At 37.5% G+C, this 21,693-nt stretch overlaps 1 protein-coding gene across 1 annotated transcript; it reads right to left on the bottom strand.

The window, feature by feature from the left end:
* Positions 1–1,517: 1,517 nt before the first annotated feature.
* On the bottom strand, positions 1,518–21,692 carry LOC106170189 (uncharacterized). The gene is made up of 10 exons (XM_086999375.1): positions 21,276–21,692; positions 13,591–13,734; positions 13,200–13,371; positions 12,862–12,950; positions 11,874–11,988; positions 11,487–11,593; positions 11,271–11,326; positions 7,826–7,903; positions 7,026–7,110; positions 1,518–6,484 (listed from the first exon to the last, which is right to left on the bottom strand). Exons 2-10 carry the CDS (start codon positions 13,651–13,653, stop codon positions 6,254–6,256), a joined length of 996 nt encoding a protein of 331 aa, XP_086855501.1. The 5' UTR covers positions 13,654–13,734; positions 21,276–21,692; the 3' UTR covers positions 1,518–6,253.
* Between the last annotated feature and the right edge of the window lies 1 nt (position 21,693).

The following is a 21,693-nucleotide window of genomic DNA, read 5'->3' on the forward strand; positions in this document are numbered from 1 at the left end:
TAAATTAATTTGCAACCCGAGGGTTGGATGAATACATTTTTTTTTGCATCATATGTTAAAAGACATATCTTAAAAACATTGAATAACTAAAATGCAAGGTCAAAGATGAAATAAAATGTCTATCAGTCATTTTTTGGAACTTGTTTATCGCACAGGTTAAAAAGTCACTCATTGATCGCTTGGGTTTAATTTTAGGCCATTTGAATGTCTCGGGTTCCCGAAATGAATATTTGTCATTCTGTTTTGTTTGCAAAAGATAAAGTAATGTATGATCCGGTATGTTTGATATCCTAATAAACATTTTGCATGCATTGTGCCGTCTTTCATTTAATAATTCAAGTTAAGTATGTTCACACGCATCGTCACATTCAAAACCAGGATATCTTTCTTGAGACTTTTCTACTAAAGCAGACAATTCATTTGTTAACCCAAAGTGCCAGACAGAAGCATATTCTTAAACCTACCTTATTACAATATAACCGTCTCGTAAGAAGCAAAGCCTGTCTAAAACTTAACATCTCTAGACCCCGTAACTCGAAAGCATCGCGCATTGCGACCGAGCGCAAGCGTCTCGATTCCATAACTCGCCCCATATAGTTATCTTTGCAACCCCACAAACGAAACTTGTGCAAAATTGTTTGTAAATTAAAACTTTTGCTGACTCATGCATCATAATTTTTGGGATGATGAGTCGTATCGAATATTTGATATATTATGGCAGCGACGGGCCACCATATATATATAACTTTTATCCCTAACATTTATAACATAACATTTATAACAGGCAACATTTTTTTTACATTGTTAGTATTGTGGGGTTGTATAATAAATGCGGCCTTGTTTGGCCAAATATCGAACAACCAATATTTTTCTTTCCCTTCTTTCTTGTTGTGAATGGGATTATGAAAGTTTGTGGTGCACTAGGAAGGGGGAGACATAAAATACATTGTAGCCTCTCTGTGATATCGCTATTCGCCATGCTTTCGAGTTACGGGGCCCTGGTTTCTTTTTCTACAACTCATGCTGAATGAGTTTCTTTCATTTTATCGTTTTCAACTTTTTTTGTTCAGATTTTTATGTTGTTTACACACATCTTTTTCCCCTGGATTCCTTTTTACCCGTTATTACTTTAGATTCTTTTTTTCTTTGAAAATTATTTTTTAAAATTGTGCACTTTTTCATCCATTTCAAAAATAATCCCAGTTCTTTTCATTCACAGATTTTAGCAGGTCTGAATACTGCGTACAGCAGAAAAGGTCATCGTGACCGTCAACGGTTGCCTTTTCAAAGTCCCCTCGATTAACTACCTTTTATTGGTTTTTATGTAAATATCGTTGGTCTTCTAATATTATAGGTTGTTTCCCCATCTTTGGAATGTTCGACACAAAGCGCACGCTCTAACGATGTCTACTCATATTTTTACTCTCATGGGCTTGTTCGGAACTGAAATTATGGTGATGACGATGTCCATAAAGTACTGTACAGCAGCATTTATCCAAAATTTTTCCTTTCAAACATTATAAGAATCATTCAACTTAAATTTATTACAAATAAGAATACAAAAGCTGCTTACAAAGGATAGATTCTTAAATATGCGAAATCAAATTGACACAACGGTGCAGAAATAAAGTTAATAAACCATACATGTATACTTATATATAATTTACCTCTAATGAGTTGTTCAATTTAATCTCACCAAGTTGTCATCAATCTGTTACTGTACATGTACTATTTTCATTTGGTTAAGATCAGCTCTTAAATGTCAGATCTGCTTACTCTACATCTTTGGTGACATCATAATGGAAATTGCCACAAACACATGTGTTAAATATTCAATTTCGAAACATTTAACTTTCGTAACATGTGGATTTCATACAATCCAGAGTAGGTGAAGGTAATGACAGAACAACAAATGTGTTAAAACCATGTACCTACTACACTATTATACTTTTGTAATACAAAAGCCTAAAACCACCAAAATAGTCTCACAAGCAAAACCATTTCTTTACAGGAATTCAAAAAAAGGCAGCAAAGCTGCTAAATGTACAGACAAAAAGAAAATAACAAAATAGGTTATATTATCAGTTTTGATGCAATATAGATATAATACATTATGATAAACAGCTAAGTCAGCACCAAATTTTAATTATCCAAAACAAGTAACATGGATATTAGATAATATGTAACTAGATTAAGGCTTCAGTCCATGAGAGTTCAATTTCACTCACCGAAATTGTCAGAATGAAAAAAGTGAAAGTTTCACAAAAATTGCAAAATTAAATAAATATATAAATGAAACAAGACAAATAATAACAACAATAATAATCTGACCAGGTTGTTTTTCAAACTAGACCTGTATCTAAGTAATATTCATTAGTCCTATAAGATAAGATTGAAGACAAAAGGTCAAATGATTTTTGATGAAATGTGTTATCTGTATTGTAAACATATACATACAGGGTTACCACTTAATATGGAATATTTTTTATCATTGTTATTTTTGAGGGCTGATTTAAAAAAATTTGGCTTGATTCATCAAAAAAGTATGTCATTGAGTGATAAAAATATCCAGGCTTCTATTGTTAGATATTTTGGTCAATAATATCAAATCTGACATAAAATATCATTCAAAAGAAAAGAACACCCCCAGAAAACCATATCAACAGTTTGATGTCAGTATTAATTTTAAGCTAAGATATTAAAGAAAATGATAGCCTCCCGACAGTGACAGGTTACACAGTCAAAGAACTCATTACAGTAAATCATCAAACGTCATCAATAGCAGGTATGACCCCCAGCAGCCGCTTGCAGCGCCCTCATCCTACATGGCATACCCTGTGAAAAGTTTTTTGAGAGTTTGGATGGGGATATAATTCCAAGTAGTGATATTTGCCTGTCGCAGTTCATCACTATTTACGGCCGATGACCATAGCTATTAATTCTGTGAGTTACTTCCGCCCACAGACTTTCAATTGGGTTTATATCTGAGGAGTTTGCAGGCCAGGGCAGTTGCTACACCCATTGGTTTCGAAGAAAAACAGGGATTCTGTGCACTCAATGTGGGGTTGTGCAGTCGTCTTGGTACACAAAGTTGTTCCTGAAGATGACTCTTACAAATCAAAGCATTGTTTGCTGTAGAATGTCTCTGTAGGAACCCTGGTTGAGGTTGCCTCCTAGAAAAACCAACTGGTTCTGGGCACCAGCATAAAATGCTCCCCAAACAGAGACGTTAACACCCCCTGCTTGCACCCTAGCCAGTATACATTCATCGTTTTATGCCTCTCGTACACGTCGGCGGACAAGGATTCGACCACCAACTCTAAAAACTCCATATCTGGCCTCATCACTGAAAACAACGTGATTCCAGTGTTTTGGCACATGGTCCCCAGCCTATTGCAGACGTCGCTGTATATGACCTGCTGTTAACAGTGGTTTCCCTACTGGCCTTCGTGCAAAATAACCGGCTTGCAGTGATCTCTTGTTCACGAGGGATCTTGAAATGGGCGTTTGAATGACATTCTGCCACTCTTTTCTGAAGACACTGGTTGTCTTTGTAGGACAAGCACGGCGCACTCTAAGGAGAAGGCGATCCTGTCTTCTTGGCGTGATATGCAGACACCCTGGTCAAGGTATTGGAGTAGGTGCCCCTGTTTTAGCATTTCTTTGGAGGACTTTACTAACGGTTCCTGATAAATTTTGCATTGCCTGGCAATGGCTGTCCGTTTCTGGCCATTTTCTCTGAGAGCAAGAATCTCATAGTAAGCTGCGTTGCTAAGCTGTCGAACCATATCTTCTTCAAGGTACCTGTCAAGTTTCAGAGGGATATCTTTGTTGCTTCTCTAAATACACGCCAAAGATTGGCCAAACCCATGCGTTTTTATACAAGGGCAGAAATTGCCGAAAAGACCACCCCTTACATTTCTGACCACAGAACATGCAACTGCATGCATCAACTGTTTCGACAGTTGTATGGTAATTAGGTTACACACCTGGCTACACATGGAGTGACACCTCAGTTTTGGATTTAAAGTAGTTAGAGAGAAAATAAATATTTTGTAGAAAATTTACTTTCCAAAAAATAATATTCCATATTAAGTAGTAACCCTGTAGTATAATATATGCTGGATACAACAAATAACACACAATAGGTTATATTTTTGTCAATTTGATGCAATATTACATTATCCTTGACAGGGAAATAAACTCAAAAATTCAAATATGCACAACAGGTACACAGATATTAAGAATATGTCACTAGCATAAATGAAATGCCAGAATGAGAAAAAAAAAAATCACAAAAAAAAAAAAGAATAAATTCAAGGAAATAATCCTATCAAACTGGTTTTCCAATCTGAGCTGTATGTCAGTCACAAAATAATAAAACAGTTTTCCTATCAGAGTGTTTGTGGTGGCAGTGCACAAAGTATTTTTCATCAATTTTGAAGCAATATTTCCTATTGATAAAGTACATAATTAACAACAATTTTTTTAAATCATACCTTATACAAAAATGGACATAAAGAAAATGTAACTACTATATGGCTTCATGCCTATGGGAGTCCCACAATAAAAATGCCAATACAGGTATGTGAAAAAAAAGAACATTTGCCAAAAATACATAACATCCAGAAAAAGATTACAATCAGGCTGGTTTTCCAACTGACGCTGTATTTTAGTTGTATGTTTCTTTTCTGTAAGTTTAAGAAACATAAATGACTAGCTTTTCCTAAAAGGTCACTATGGCAGCAGTACCCAAAATATGTTTTTCTTTAATTTCGATGCAATATTACACTATGCTTTATGGCATGATCACTACCAATTTTTTAAAGGTGCACTGCAGGTAACAGATATTTAGAGAATTCATGTAACTAGCAAAGGTCTTCAGACTCATAATAGTGCAAATTCACACCTTGAAAATGGCAATATGTGAGAAATGAACATTTCACAAAGAAAAAACCTGACGTGTTTCAGTAATATTGAACACTGCTTAGTTTGAACACAATAGGTCAACCAGCTTTGCATCTTATTGCATATAATTGCATATATGCTAAAAAAAACTTTTGGAATGGTTTGATCAGGCTGATCTTCCAACTATACCCATATTTTATTAATATTCAACAGTTATGTAAGTTTGAAGACCAAAGGTAAAACAGTTTTTCACTTATCTTGTTACATCTAAAAGTGCAGTGATACGGATAGGACAATGAAGATAAACACAAGTAAAGGCCATATGTACTGACACATCTGTCTCTGTACATAAAAAGTGCATGGCACAATAAATCCACATTTATAAAATATAACTGATGCATTCTCACTGAGCTTTTTTTCACATGCTTATACTGACTTAACCTTAACCTGGTGGGCATTATTTTAAATAAAAATTTAAACTTTTTTAAGCACACATTTTTGAGCTGCTTACTGCACCATTGGTATAGTGTAAAAATCATAATGGAGATTGCCACTGTTCATACTCTTGTACATTTAATAAAAAAAACAGTCCTTCCAGCTCTCAAGGATTAAACCTGGATCTCATAGATAGCTTACTATTTCTCATAGAAAATTGCAAGCAAAAGTCTGTGTAAATAATTATATTGCTTACAGATGTGAGACACAACATTGCAGGCTCCAGCAAAGGGTTTGAGTAAACATTCCATGGAGCCTTTGGAAGCATTCATCTGCAAAATTTTCATTAAGGAAGTGTGAATTGAACTTAATATTTCATTGTCACAGTCTTGCATTACACCAATCTGTCTTAATATTGTGCCTTTTTCATAACCTGGAAGCTAAAATGTGTCTCTATTGACAATAAGAATGCTCAATTGTAATTTCAAAGCTTTTGACCAAATCTCTATTTTTTTTTAATCTGAAAATCTCCAGATTTCTCTACCCCAGAGGTTGGAAGGACTGAAAAAAATTCAGTTCCATAAAAAATATGTATATATATGTATATACCAGTATATATGAAAATAAAAGAACAACAAAAAGTGCTGCACCATATCTGACTTTTTTCATAGAAGCGTTTAAAAATTATAAGGCAAGACTAAACAAAACAATGTTAAATTATTACTACCAGTATATTTACTAAAACATTGTGATATTTTCACTGCTGCATGTGTGCTGGAGATACACAAAGGTGCATCACTGGGATGTCAGAATGAGATATGCCTGACAATAGTGATTTGTGCGTTAGCTGTATACTGCTCTCTGACTCTGTATACAATTCTTGTCTTGATGAGATTTTACTCTTACGTATCTATCTTTTAGCCTTACGGGTAGCCCTCTTGTAAGGTGCAATGATCATGTTAAGAGGCAGGTTTGGACATATATGATCACATGTAACTCCTGGATATTCCGAAGTTATATCATTCATTCCAAAGTGCTGAATTAACGCAAACAGATTGGGAAATCTCTCTTCAATGTCTCCAAGTCTAAAGACTCCAAAACAGGGCTCAAGGTCATGAGAAGGACCCCTCAAACTGGTTCTCTGTTGTGGAAAGAGAACAAATGTCATTTACTAGTACTGTAAATATCGTCTAGAACTTATTGATTTTAAAAATTGTTAAAGTTATACCTATAAAGTCAAATCTATGCCAGTTAAACTGACTAAACTTTAAACAGCATAACTTAAAGAAATACCAAACAGTACCATCTCATTCTTCTCATACAGTGTATGATAGTCATTTATAACAAACTATAGGGATGATTAAAAAGGTCAAGTTTACAACCAGAAATCTGAAGAATGTATAAAACTATTTGATTGGTGATTGAGTGTTAACTTTAGTTTTAAATAAGCCTTTGGTATGTCAACTTAATTTGAGTCCAATAGGAAACTAGTAGAAGTAGTTTTTGTGTTACAGGGAATCTACCCTTGCTTCACGTGTAACTTTAACATTTTAAATGTTTTCTAGCTGCTTTTATGGTTCACTAGTTTACTTTAATACAGTATAACATAAAAATCTGTGAAAAATCTCACCAAATCATATAGAATTTACAAAAACTAAAATAAAATAAAATGATTTCTTTACCTCAATAATGAAGTGCTCTACACATCTTTGTGCAACAACAATGGACAGCACAAAACTAGCAGATTTTCGTTCTGTATCACTAAACCTATTGAAAAAAACAAACAAAACAAGGCTGCAAAGCTGTCAAATGTACAGACAAAAAGCAGAAAATAATAATGCACAAAATAGAATACTGTCAATTCTGATGCAATAATACATTATGCTTAACTGCAAAGTGAACATCAAATTTTAATTATGCACAACAGGCCCATGAGAGAATTTAGTTAAAGGTCTCTAGTAATATGTCTTAATTCTGTAAATTGTCTTCAATATCTCTGACTTGCTTTCAGAATCACTGTAATGTTTTTGCCCTTGTGTACTAGTATATAAGGAGAAGTACTTGTCACAGGGGTGGATCCAGAGCTATTTTCTGACAGTCTTCCAAATTACCTTTGTTAGGTACATCCTCCAATTTTGACTGTCTTCAAACAGAAAAAATTAGATACCTGTCTCTGTAAACTAAAAAATCTGACTGTCTTCTGGAAGACCCAGAAGATGGCCTAAATCCACCCCTGTGTAATATACTATCATTAGAGCCCTGTATCTTCACATAAGAAGTCAGAAGTTGTGTACAACAGAAAATATAGTTAGCAGATAGAAGTGGGCCAGTGACATCAATACCTAGATAGTACAAATAAAGGTGGAGATCACACAGATTGTAGTGAGTCTCAAGAAACATAAATACGGCTTGGTGTTACATGTTGGTTCCTGACTCAGTTGTCTTATTGGTGAAAAAAGGACAAGTTATTGCAATAACTCACCTCACTAGGTATGTTCCAACTTTTTCATTGATTAAATATTCCTCTGCTTTGGGTCTATCTAAATATCCAGCAAACCAGCTGCAATTCATCAAGTTAACATTGTTATAAACTAGAGGATCAGAGAGGCGATATCGCCTCCAGATATTGTACCACCAGCTGGAGTAAGCGCATTCGTATGGACCCCCCCACCCCTCCAAAAAGGGACACCATCACCAGTCTTGTGCTTGACAAGCTCTATAAGATGCAATCAATAAGAGTTCTCAAAATATGCAAAAAAATAAAACTAAAAATGGTATAATCAAGCAGATTTTCGAATTGACTTGCATTTTCCTACCCTTGATCACTCCTGTATTCTCTAGACAAAAGGCCTATTGGTTTTCCTTGAAAAGTGTTGTCAATGGTGCATATATGCTGACAAAAGAGAAAACCTAGGGGCAACAAGGGGCACATCTCTGCTAGTTTTAAAGATATGAGAGGCAAGAAAATATGCAAAGCTCAGTTCATGGTGAAAAAGTAGGTCAAAGGTCAATTTCAATATCATAGCATATGAATTTCTATTCAAGTTCAATAGCAACCATGGGTATTTCTTTGCCAATTTTGCAGATTTAAAGGCCTGAAAACATGCAAAAAGCAGTTCATTATAAAAAGTAGGTCAAAGGTCAATTTCAAGGTCACAGATTGCTAGTGTATTACTTCCTATTCAAGTTCAATAGTAACTATGGACCTATCTCTGTCAGTTTTGGAGATAAAGGAGAAAGAAAATTTGCAAAGTTCAGTTCATAGTAAAAATATGGTCAAAGGTCAATTTTAAGGTCACAGTAAATTGCCAGTATATGACTTACTACTTAAGTTCAATAGTAACTATGGACCTATATCTGCCAGTTTTGATGATAAAACGGAAAGAAAATTTGCAAAGTTCAATTCATGATGAAAAGTAGGTCAAAGGTCAATTTCAAGGTCACACTTAGATTGCCAGTATATGACTTCTTATTCAAGTTCAATAGTAACTATGGACCTATCTCTGCCAGTTTTGGAGATAAAAGGGAATGAAAATTTGCAAAGTTCAGTGCATGGTGAAAAGTGGGTCAAAGGTCAATTTAAAGGTCACAGTAAATTGCCTCTTATGACTTTCTATTCAAATTCAATAGTAACTATGGGCATATCTCTGCCAGTTTTGGAGAAAAAAGGGAACAAAAATTTGCAAAGTTCAGTTCATGGTAAAAAGTAGGTCAAAGGTCAAATTTAAGGTCACAGTAAATTGCCAGTATATGACTTCCTATTCAAGTTCAATAGTAACTATGAACCTATCTCTGCCAGTTTTGGAGATAAAAGGGAACGAAAATTTGCAAAGTTCAATTCATGATGAAAAGTAGGTCAAAGGTCAATTTTATGGTCACTGTTAAATTGCCAGTAAGTGACATCCTATTCAACTTTAATAGTAACTATTGACCTATCTCTGCCAGTTTTGGAGATATAATGTTACAATTCTGAGTTACAATAATGTGCCACCACAATGTACTTTTTAATACAGCATAACACAAAAACCGTATGAAATACAAAAAAACGGAGACCATATGCAATGTTGGGCTTTACATGCTCTACAAAATGCAAAAAAGAACAGCTCGCTAGCATTAACGGTTCCCGAATTAGAGACAGTTTTCAGTTTCGGTATCTTATGGCCGCTTCTCCCGTGAAAATGCACCGATTGACCCCAAATTCACGGAGATGAAAGAAGACCCAAAGGGTAACACTTTCCAATAATATAATTGGTTAAGTCTGTGTAGTGTCTGAATAACAGCGCAAATAATATTTTTTTTGTAAAAAATTTCATTTTTTTGAAAATTTTGGCCCGTTTGACCTTGAAATAAAGGTCAAAGGTCAAATCCAAGGGCATATTTGAAATCTACACATATGACTTTTGGAAAGCCGTCTGTAGAAATTTTTCCCATAATTCCTTCCGTAGGGTAGATAATTGGCATTGAATTTTCAAAAATTTTGACAAGGGTGCATTTCAACGAGTGTCACGCCCAGGTTAATGCACCGACTGAGACAAAAAAACCTGGGGGTTCAAGTTGAGGTTATATGTGACCTAAATCCAAGAGATGGGGACAGGGGTCCTTGCGGTCTAGGAGGAGAAGCGGTAACGGTGACTTGTATCTGGCGCCAGTACGCGGAGCCGGCGGAGCTTACGGAGCCAACGGAGCCGGCGGAGCCAGACGAGACGGGTCGGGACTAAAACCATGAGTACCGCCAGCGTACACGCTGGTGGTACTAATTATTTCACCAACAGGCACACCTACATGTAAACTGATCTCAAAAGTGGCTCATGCACAGAGATTATAATGTTTAAAAACAAATATATTCAATGAAATTTAATGATATCAGTAGGGAAGAAAGATAAAAAATTAAAGAAAACAGTTGAAAGAAAGCAAATTTCTACCTAAGCAAAAGTAGCATGTCTTAAAGAAGTACATATTGTTCATTGTTCTCGATCTCTAATCATCAAACCTAACAGTTCATTTAACATTGTTATAATTTGCAGTATGAGTCTTAACCAAGAGCAAACTGGCACAGCCTCTATGATAGGTTATATGCATTAATAATGACTCAATCTTTAAGAAAACAAAAAATGACCTGGTGTGGTGACATCTAGTAATGCACACTGCTTACGTCAGACAAAATTTTATTTTACTATAAGTCACATGACAAGTTAAGGGAAATACATAAAGTACTTAAGTGTGGGTTAAGGACCTTTTTAATTACAGATAATTACTCAGTATGGGGAGAGTCAAGATCAAAGATTGGTTTTTAAAAAAAAACTTTACACCAGGAAAATTAATTAAATATGGGTTTTTCTCAAGAAAATCTTACACTCACAACTGTGAACTTAACAAGTTATAATTGTGACAGGATTGTAACCTGGCATATGCATTGCCCAGTATTGAACACTAAACAACAGGTTTGCAAAAATGCACATTATGTATGGTAACTTTTGTAAATTCTACCCAATCAACCTGATTTTCAAAAGGCAGTCACCTTTTAACCACACAAAACCACTAAGCAAATTTGAAGTAAAACTAAAATATGGTTTGGCAATAAAAGACATGTAAAACAAAACCCTTAACTTTTGTAAAAAATACTCCCATCATTATAATTGTTAAACACTAAATGCCCTTTTAGCAAAAAAAGCCACTCAGCAAAAAAAAAAGTTTGGCAGTTATGGATACCATCTATGTCAGACATGATCAGTAACATAGACAAACACAATTATCAGAATAAATACAGACATGTCCAGTGTCTTTATGATAATATTGTAAGCCACATGCATTGAACATTTTGTTCATTGCATTTAAATCAAACAGGGAATTTGTTAATGTGTTTCTCATCAGTCAAAATAGTTGTTGGAGGGGGGAAGAGCAAAAGATGCATTTTAAAAAAATTTTACCTTTTTTTTTTCCCCTCCTTTGTCTCAACTGTGGAACCTTCATGGAGAATATTGACCTAATAGTATCATAAAATGAACATAATTTAAAAATTCTTACACATTAAACAATACACTGTATCAAATCAGACCCATAGAATATCATTAGTTATGTCATTCTAGGATTCTGTTACTGTCACCCACTTTTTACATTTTTTTAATCATTTCTGGAGATCATACCTCTCTCAGAGCAATACATTTTCCTTCTTCAGCTCTCATGGGTCCAAACCATCCAACAAACCTTATGAAGGCTTCAACCTTGATCTCATCACTGTCCTCTGCACGATCTGATATTCAAAAATAAATTAAATTTGGATATAAAGATCCTACATAAAATCCTTCATGCAAACTGAAAGCCATAAGGCATCATTTTATTTCCTAAGTGGTAAATAACTAGTAAATAGTTTTTTTCCTTTTTTTTTTTTGTCTTTTTTTTTTTTTTTTTTTTGCAACAATTTTGCTCATTAACTACTATAGCTTAAAAATAAAAAGTACTACAGGCTAGTGTATTGTACTAGTATTCAAAAATTTTGTCTGGTTAACCATTTTTCCATAACTCCAGCTTACCTTCCAGCTGAAGAATTCTTTTCAGAACTTTAAGAGTCGTGTTGTTTCTTTGCTCTGTTGCCAATTTGTCCTCATTGAAGCTGTCTCCAAGGTGTTTTAAGAAACTGCCCCATTTCTGGAAAAATGAATTTCAGATAAAAAATCTAAATAAAGTTTGCATTTAATATCTATGAAAACTGATCCCTAGTAGCATATGTTAATAATTTAATTAAGACTTATTCATAAGTTGGATTTAAAATATGATACACAGATGGTATGTAAATCACAGTCTTGCAGCCTGCAGATACAAATCTCCTGACTGTTGGTCAGTTGGACTGCTTAATGGACTTATCGGAAACGATCTCCTATCGGAAACGATCTCCTATGGGTAGAGTACTCAATGAACATTGTTTTCTCTTCTCTGATAGGACCAATCGCCTAACAGTCATCATCTCTCATTGGCTGATGCTCAGCATGCGTTTTTTTTTTGTTTTTTTTTTAATCCACAGTTGCTAGTTTGTTACAGAGCAAGACACATGCTTGAACACTTTGAATTTCCCACCCACCCACACCTTATTTCTGTGACTGTGCCTATTTAATAGTTAATTAATTGCTAACATACATATGGATGGGTGTTTCAATGGGATAATTTATGTATGCATGCTTTCAATGCTTAATTCTATGGTTTCCGCAGCTTAAGTGGCTTTTATTTAGATTTTTCTCAGATTGTTGTATTTCTTTATAGTGTTAGAAAAGCAATAAAGTTTTTAAAGACCATCTGTGTGTTGTTTTAAATAAAGGGTATGGTACCACCACCACTGAGAGGTTTTATCAACAAAGGCAATATTTTGATCAGTGCTACATGTACATACTGTAGATATAGATACATCCACATTTTTATTCATTTGTCATCTACTCTACATTTTACGTCACATAATAAGTACAAAAACATCTTAAAAATTTTTTTTAAACAAAAATATCAAAATAAACTGTTGATTATCTTTCTTACCTTTCTCTCAAAACTTCCTCCTGGTATACTAGTCCAAAAATCTTCATTTTCCAAACAATAAAAGTTTTGCTCATAGTCAGTGGTGTAGGCTGAAATTATTGAAGTTTCTCAGATCACATGAACATTCAAAATAACTTTTTGTTATCTTTATAAACTTCTTTCAAACAATGTGTTATTGTCTTACTTATCTTCTTCGAGCCATATTCAGCTCATAAGGCTTGCCAGCATTTAAACAGTTATAAGTTTCTAAAAACGAAAATAGAAAAAAATTACCTAACAAATAATGTGATTGTTTATAAGTTATACTATTTTCTATTAAATTGCCAGTATATACTTACAACTTTGTGACAGCACTGAGGACCTTTGAGAGCTGCTTAGACTGCTAGCAAGTGAACAGACATGCTCACAAGGACCATTTTGATCCACAGGTGGGACTGGCTCAGATAAAAATTCATTTTCAACATCTTCTGAAGCAGCTGCAGCAGCTCCAGCTCTGTTCTGATCCTCATCCTGCTTAGGGGTAAAATTGAATTGTGATGGTATATTGTATATTTTAATATACAATAACTTAAAAGTTATCAACCTTTCTTGGACAACCTATATTTTATAACAACAAACCAACATTATCTAAATAACCTTGCTGTTTTAATCAACACTTATTATACCAAGGGGGCAGAGGGTTAATTGAATCATAATATTACTTTTTAAATAATTTTTTAACCACCACACCTGTTCAACCTCTTTGACAACTTCTTCACATGGAACACTCGTTTCATGGTTTTTATCTTCCATTATTATGCTTAGTTTACTTTCAAATTAAAGCAGGTTGCTTCAGCTCCATTTATCTTCACACAGCCATGTATAGGTGATTATCTGTGAATGCAATCATGATACTTATTATCATTATTATTATTTTGCCAAACTATTTTCTGTCTTTTATAGTTTATTAGATTTGTCATCTTAATTTATCAGTTAACAAATAAAAAGGGTACATTAACTTTAAAATATCATGTAGATTGCACCAGCATAATATAGTATGCTTATCTATCATAATGTGAAAAAATAACAAACAAATTTAATGAAATTGGCAAAAAAAAAAAAAAAAAGAAAATGTGCAATTTTAACTTCAATTACTCCAGCAAAGTAGTTATTATGGCTCACGTGGCAATATATGTTATCAAATCTATTCAAAAATACTAAACCAACTTTGTTATATATTTTTAAATTTTATATATATCAGTATTGGACTATTATATGTTATGCTTAAGTAGATTTAGGTGTTTTTTGGTTCATTAATAACTGATCAAGCTTTAAATATTGTTTATAATGCCTTCAAATGTTTAATCTTAATAATTTCTTAATGTACACTGAAATTGCTACAGGTACAAATTGGTACAATTTGGTATGTAGCGGTGCACTTCCTCAGCAATCCAGTACAACAACGCTGTGCTTTCTTTTTCATAAATTTAATAGGTTAACGATATATAAGCTACTAAGCAGTGCACAAGCTGCTCAGCGTCTGCTACGCCGCCATGTTTCTTTTCCCCCGACGTTACCCCGGTTTATGCACACCGGCACTATATTTACCCCGTTACATGCCTCCCCGGGCAGATAAGACTCGTCCCGAGTCTCCAACCTAGTAACTACCGATTATAACTAAGTCCCAACACACTAAATCAACACTGGGTCTAAATCCTTGAAAAAGTTCACAACATTAATATCAACACTATTAACAGTAAAATTCCAGATGAAATGTCTCTTTTAACAGTAAAAGTTCCAGTTAAAATGTTTTTTTTTTTTTTAAATCCTCTGTCAAAACAACTAACTTGTCCAACATTAACGTGCATATAAACAACAACAATCATAACTGATGAAACCCACAAAATGCCATTCATAAGAGTTAATCTGTTAGTAGCCATCTCCAATAGCTGCCACAAAGTCTCTGTATTTGGTGGGTCGCCGCACCACTCTTCCTGATCGGGTTGTGACCAAGGGTTCTCCACTGTCCTGCGAAGCTCCCTTGTCCTTTCCAGCGTCTACAGTCGCTTCTTCTGTCTTTTCTTCCACTGGGATGTGCTCCTCTCCCTCACAACAGGCAGTAGCCTCCGGCGCTGCAAACGAATTTCTACTGGTATGTACAATGTAACCTTCTGCTGGAAGTACAGGGGCAAGACGAAGTTGCTCTTGAAAAATGTTGGGTCTAGGTACATGTATTTTTGATTCATCTTCCTCCGTCACATAGTCTGAATCTGCTTGAAGTGGGTTAGGTATCCTTGGTGCCTCATAGGGTTTCAGTCTGTTGTGGTGTACAACCATTTTCTTCTTCGTCACCTCATGTTGTATGCGGTAAGTGACACCTGGCATGCCCTCTGCATTCTGGAATCTTTTCTTCACAATATAAGGCCCTTCCCAAGGAAGTGCTAGTTTTCTGTGCCTTGTTTTGGACACCATGACTAGTAACCACACTTTGTCACCCTCTCTATATGGGTGATGATGAGCCCATTTATCATACACCTTTCTTTGCCTCTCCTGTGCCAGGGCTGTATGCTCTTTGGTTGTATCAAAGGCTGCCTGTAGTTCGTTGTGTATCTCCTTTGCGTAAAACCCAGCCTGCTTCCAATACTGTGGTGTTGGTGTACCATAAATGATGTCTGGTGGCAAACGTGGTTCTCTTCCATGCATAAGGAAAAATGGTGAGAATCCTGTACTCTCGTGAACACTAGCATTGTACGCCAAGGCAAGTGGCCCTAATTTTAGGTCCCAGTCTTTACAGTCTTCCTGTGATGTTTTGGCGATCATGTTCTTTAGCGTCTTATTGAAACGTTCCACCATGCCATTTCCCTGGGGGTGGTATGATGTTGTTCTTGATTTGTAGATCTGTAGCAGGGCACATAACTCCTGACACAGACCTGCCTCAAACTGACGACCTTGGTCAGAGTGGAGACTCTCCGGGACGCCATGCTCCCTGACATACTCCCTAAATAATATGTCAGCTACAGTCTGGGCCGTTTGATCTTTCATTGGATAAACATTGACATATTTGGTGAAATGGTCCTCTACTACCAAAACATACTTGTTTCCCCGGGATGTTGCAGGCAATTCTGTAATGTCTGTGCAAACCAACTCTAAGGGTCTACTACTTGAAATACTTTCCATGGGTGCTCGCATGGCTGGCAGGGGTTTCCGTCTGCCCACACAACCGGGACATGTTCTACAATAGTCATGCGTCTCTTGCATCATTCCGGGCCAATAAAATCTCTCCTGAAGCTTCCTGAGAGTTTTGTTTCTGCCTAAATGGCCACCTCCTGCTGTCAGTGAATGTATGTCATGTAATGCCGATAGACGTAGACCTGGTGGCATTACCTGACGATAGATCACCTTATCACGTTTTGGAATCTGCCACTGGTAACACAGTGTTTCATTAACAATGGATAAATTTTCAAAATGTCTCCAGAAGGTTCGTAACACGCGTCCTTGGTTCTTAATTTGGTGCCAATCTGGTTTATTTCCAGATCTGACCCAATTCTTCACCAGTGAAATATCAGGGTCTAGGTCCTGTTCTGATCCTATGGAGCCAGCGATGGATGGGTCTGCTGTGGCTTCTGGTGAGACTGTGGTTACTCGAACCTTTTTTGTTGAGTCTCTCTCCTCCTTTCCTTTTCTCCCATCTTTCCCTTCCTTCTCCGCACCTTTCTCCATCACATAATCTCCACAGTTGAGCATACCGTTTGCCTGAGTGGTGGAAGAAGTGCTTGTCCTTTGTTTGTATTTTCTTGGTTCCAATGCAGGACAGGAGGTCTTTCCTTGAGCAGCCGGTGGATCCCTGTCGGATGATAAAGTGTCTGGCATCCTGCTCAGAGCATCAGCTGCTCCATTTTGTTTTCCAGGGCGGTATCTTATCTCCAGGTCTCCAAACGAGGATAACTCAATTGCCCATCTACTTCTCCTTCCTGATACTTCTGCTTCTAAATTCAAGCTTTTGTGGTGAGTGAGTGGTTTATGGTCAGTGTAGATGGTTAGATTCGAGCCCCATACATACACATGGAACTGTCTGAGAGCCCATATAATTGCCCAAAACTCCTTGTCGAATGTGGCCCATTTTCGTTCAGTTTTACTGAGTGATTTGCTTGCAAACACAATTGGGCGCTCCATGCCATCTTGTTCCTGAGACAAGACTGCACCCACAGCCGTGTCTGATGCATCTGTGTTTAAGATGAATGGCTCACCCCACCTTGGATGAGCTAGTACGGGAGGGGTAATCAACTTTTCTTTTAACCGCTGAAAGCTCAACTCACACTCTTCCTTCCAACCGAAAGGTGTACCAGCTTCCAGCAAGCTATTCAGTGGTCTTGCTATGTCAGCGAATCCTTCAACAAACCGACGGTAGTATGAGGCGAGTCCTAAAAAGCTCCGAACCTCTTGCTGATTCTTGGGTCTTGGCCAATTCTTGACCTTCTCCACGTTACTGGGATCTGGGCGTATCCCCTCTTTTGATACTTCATGGCCGACATTAATTGTTTTCGGCTGTGCAATTTTGCATTTACTAGGCTGCAACTTGAGGTTTGCTTCACGCAGCCTCCTAAATACTTCCTCTAGTGTCTCCAAATGTTCCTCAAAAGTACGTGTATAGATGAATAAATCATCCAAGTACGTGGACATTACCCTCCAGTTCATGCCACTAAACACAAGCTCAATAAGCTTTGCGAAAAGCGGTGGCGCATTGCATAAGCCAAACGGAAGTCTGGTGAAACGGTACAGATCTGGACCAAATGAGAAAGCGGTCTTATCACGATCTTCTTCAGATACAGGCACCTGCCAATACCCACTGGTCAGGTCTAGCGTCGTGAATATTGTAGCACCCGCCATACCTGAGAGTACATCGTCGATCCTTGGCAAGGAGTGGGCATTTTTCACTGTAACCGAGTTTAACTTGCGATAGTCTATGCAGAAACGTATATCGCCATTTTTCTTTCTCACCAAAACTATTGGAGAGGACCAGGGACCATAACATGGTTCGATTATGCCATCTTCCAGCATACCTTGAACTTGCTTCTCTACTTCATCCCTCAAGTGAAATGGGACTCTCCTGGGTTTCTGCTTTATTGGATCTGCACTGCCTGTATTGATGGTGTGAGAAAGGATATTGGTGAGACCTCTGTCATTCTGATCTTTACTGAATACGTCACTGTTCCGTTCCAAACACTCCCTGAGCTTCATCATCTGATTATCTGTGAGGTCACATCCCGACAGATCAATTTGGGGACACCCATCTCTTGACTTTTCTGCCTTTTCGTGCTCACCGTCAGACTCTAACAGCTCATACATTCCTCTAACTTTTGAACATTCGTGCTCACTAAGACAATGAAATTCTCCAACAAACTGCCCTTGTTTAACGAACAAAGGTTGATCTGAAACATTGATAACACGGAGGGGAATAAGTGCTTGTTTAGCATTGGCCAAAACTCGTGCTAGACCAATTCCACTTTCTTGAGATGGTTCAAAAACTCCTTCATAACTCAACATAGGCCTACCTCTTTGGTGTACCAGATGTCCATGGCAAATAATCTCTGAACAAGGTGGCACCCAGCAGTCTTCAGCCATATTGACCCTGCACACACTGGGGGGTCGCGAAGGACTCAGTTCTAATGGATGTGAGACTCCACCAATTACTAGCTCGCGTTTACCCGGATTCATAGCTATACCATGTGCCAATATAAAATCCCACCCGATGATCAGTGAATTGTCTACATTACTTCCAACACGGAAGCGATGATTAAAAGACTGGTCCCCGATTGACACTGTTATATATGAGCAACCCTTTATGGTTAGAATGTCTCCAGTTACTGAGGATGGTCTCTCCTTGGACTCCTCTAGTATCATCTCTGGCGGCTGACATTCTTTCCAACAATTTTCATGAATAACAGATATATCAGCTCCTGTATCTAGAAGCGCAAGAACCTCTTTACTTCCAACTTTTACTTTCACAAGTGGTGTGGGTTTTACTGGGTCTTCAAAAAATTGTGTGACTGACGACTGACCCATGTCGACAGCCCTTAGTGTTCCCCCTCCCCTTGCTGCAAAGACGGACAGTTACGCCATTTGTGTCCTCGCTCCTTGCAATAATCACATAAGCCTTGGAAGGTATGATCAATTTTCCTAGGTTCAAATTCCATTGCATTCTGAGCATTGGTTGGCCAGCGGTCCTTTCTCTCACATGCCATTTGACAACCCTGACTCTTGCCACTTACAGGAGCTACTGTATTCCTACCTCGTGGAAAATTGGGTTTTGTGTGGTAACGGTCCTTGCTCCGTCCATTAAAAGCTTCAGGTGATCTCATGGCACCTGTGTTGGCACCATAACCAAACACAGGATTAAGTTCCTGTTGCCTCCATTTCTTTTGTTCCACAGTGAGCTCAGCCATGCACTCCGATAATTTTTGTACTTGGGCCACCAGTTGCGTCAGCATGGGATCTCGGTCTCCCTTACTCTCAGCTGGGCCTTTTTCCATTGAACGGACAGCATTTCTACCATGGGCAATACGCTGAACTTGTTCAAATTGCTCTGCCTGCTGCACAGCAACTCGTAGACTTTCTGGATTTTTAGTGAGGAGATGAAGTTGCAGATCACCATCCCCCACACCTCTAATAAATTGCTCTTTGGCGAGGGCATTTCGAGCTGCTTCTGGAAAATCGTTGTATGCCAAACGGACAGCCTCCATGATTCGCAGTTCAAATGCGACCAGTTTTTCTCCTGGTCCCCGAACCAGCGCCATAAAATTTTGTCGTCTCATCAAATTATGTTCTCCTGGCACCAACCTGTGTCGCAAGGCCTGTTTGAGTGCAGGATAATCTCCTTTTTCTGCCTCTGTCAGGGAATCATAGGTCATAAATGCCCGCCCTGATAGATATAGAGGTAAAACAACATGTCTGGACTGTACATTGTCCGCTGGGGGCTCTGAGAAACACAACTCAAATTTCTTGAACCAGAGTTCAAAATTTTCCGTGTTTTCCCCTGAGAACTCCGGTAACTTTGGTCTGGCGACTCCAACAGATGCCATTTTGATACGGTCCCTTAGCTTTGCAGACTAAAAGCAGGTTACAATTGATAGAATTTCTATGAAAAGTTGTCAGCAGATACTATGTTTCTCCTAAATCTAATAACAAGGACTGTCAGAGTCTTCACCAAAGTCTGTTTGGCAATTAAATAACACGTAACACATTATAACATAACGTGCGCCGCTTTTCAGATTCAGTGTCGTTTGCAACTTGCCAGGCAATGGGTCCGTGAATTCTCCAGTCTTCGTGCCCCGCTTTTGGGCGCCAATTTTGTAGCGGTGCACTTCCTCAGCAATCCAGTACAACAACGCTGTGCTTTCTTTTTCATAAATTTAATAGGTTAACGATATATAAGCTACTAAGCAGTGCACAAGCTGCTCAGCGTCTGCTACGCCGCCATGTTTCTTTTCCCCCGACGTTACCCCGGTTTATGCACACCGGCACTATATTTACCCCGTTACATGTACATTGGTAAATGTGCCCATGAAACATTTACCCAACTGTGCACTTTGGAATACTTAATGGGCACATTTACCAAATGATTTGCCAAATGAAATGGGTTAAAGTAATTAAAGGCGAGATATGCATGCAGTTGCTCAATGAAAATATAATTTTGAGTGCACTCTTTGTCTTTACAAATGAAATGAAACTAACTATCAGGACTATTCTACAGAGCTTTTAGGGAGTGAGTTGATCTGAAGAACATGCCGTCTTTTAATATAAGATCTGAAAGTAATTATGAAAGTTTTAAAGTCTCTCTAATACTCACATTTTAAAAAGATTTTTTGTGATAAGTGCCATACAAACAAACTGGCTGCTCATCTGTAATTAAACTGCTTGACAAATTAACATGCTCATGGTGCTGTTAATAATGCAAAGACCCGATTGGGATGTGGTCTGGGCCATGTCTTAATTGGAATGTGGTCTAGGTCAGTTATACCCCCTTTACACTGGACGGCATCCTTTCTGCGACCATGAAATTGGCATCACTGTGGTCGTAAAAAGGAGGCACGAGCATTGATTTGGTATCATAATGAATGCTCAATGATCGGCCAGTTGTTGGCACGTAAAGTATTATTATTTTTTTATTCTCAAACGGGACCATACTGCTGGACGCAGAAAGGACGCCGTCCAGTGCAAAGGGGGCTTTAAAAAGTGGACTAAGTACTGCTAGATAAGTATCTGGCCTGTGACATACTGTACATATTTTAACTGTACGTACAGTATCGCGCATTGAAATTTATGAAAATGAAGGACAATGTTCATAGAAAACATATGTTTAATTCCACATATCATCTGTGAGTCATATCTCACAATTCCGTTGAAGAAGTGAAACTAACTGTGACTTAATTACCTACCTGTACAATGTACAAGCCTTGACAAGGAAGGGTTTTCTTTTTCGCCTTCAGGCTTAATTATCCAAACATATGTCATTCAAATTCAGGATCTCTTTTCCCCCACAGTGATTTTCAACTACGTGAAATTAAAAAACCCAGCAGCAAAAGCCTTTCTGTTCCAAACCAGGAAGTGACGAACAGAAGAACTGAGCAGGAAAGGGTAAGGCTCTATTCCCATAGATTTTAGATCGATCTATCCCCGCGGGGAGTCTCACTAGATTACTTTCAGATAATCCGACTTAAATGTCCGTCCCGCCTACTACAAGCTGTAAGGGGATAATTAACTTTCGTGTCCGCCCGGCTGACAGCTATTTAGCGTGAACCCCCAGGGAGTTAGGTCGATCTAAAGTAGGTCGATCTAATCTATGGAAATGGGGTG

This window comes from Lingula anatina, chromosome 1 (genome assembly GCF_051362555.1).
Source record: "Lingula anatina isolate TDL-2025a chromosome 1, LinAna3.0, whole genome shotgun sequence".
NCBI lineage: Eukaryota > Metazoa > Brachiopoda > Lingulata > Lingulida > Lingulidae > Lingula > Lingula anatina.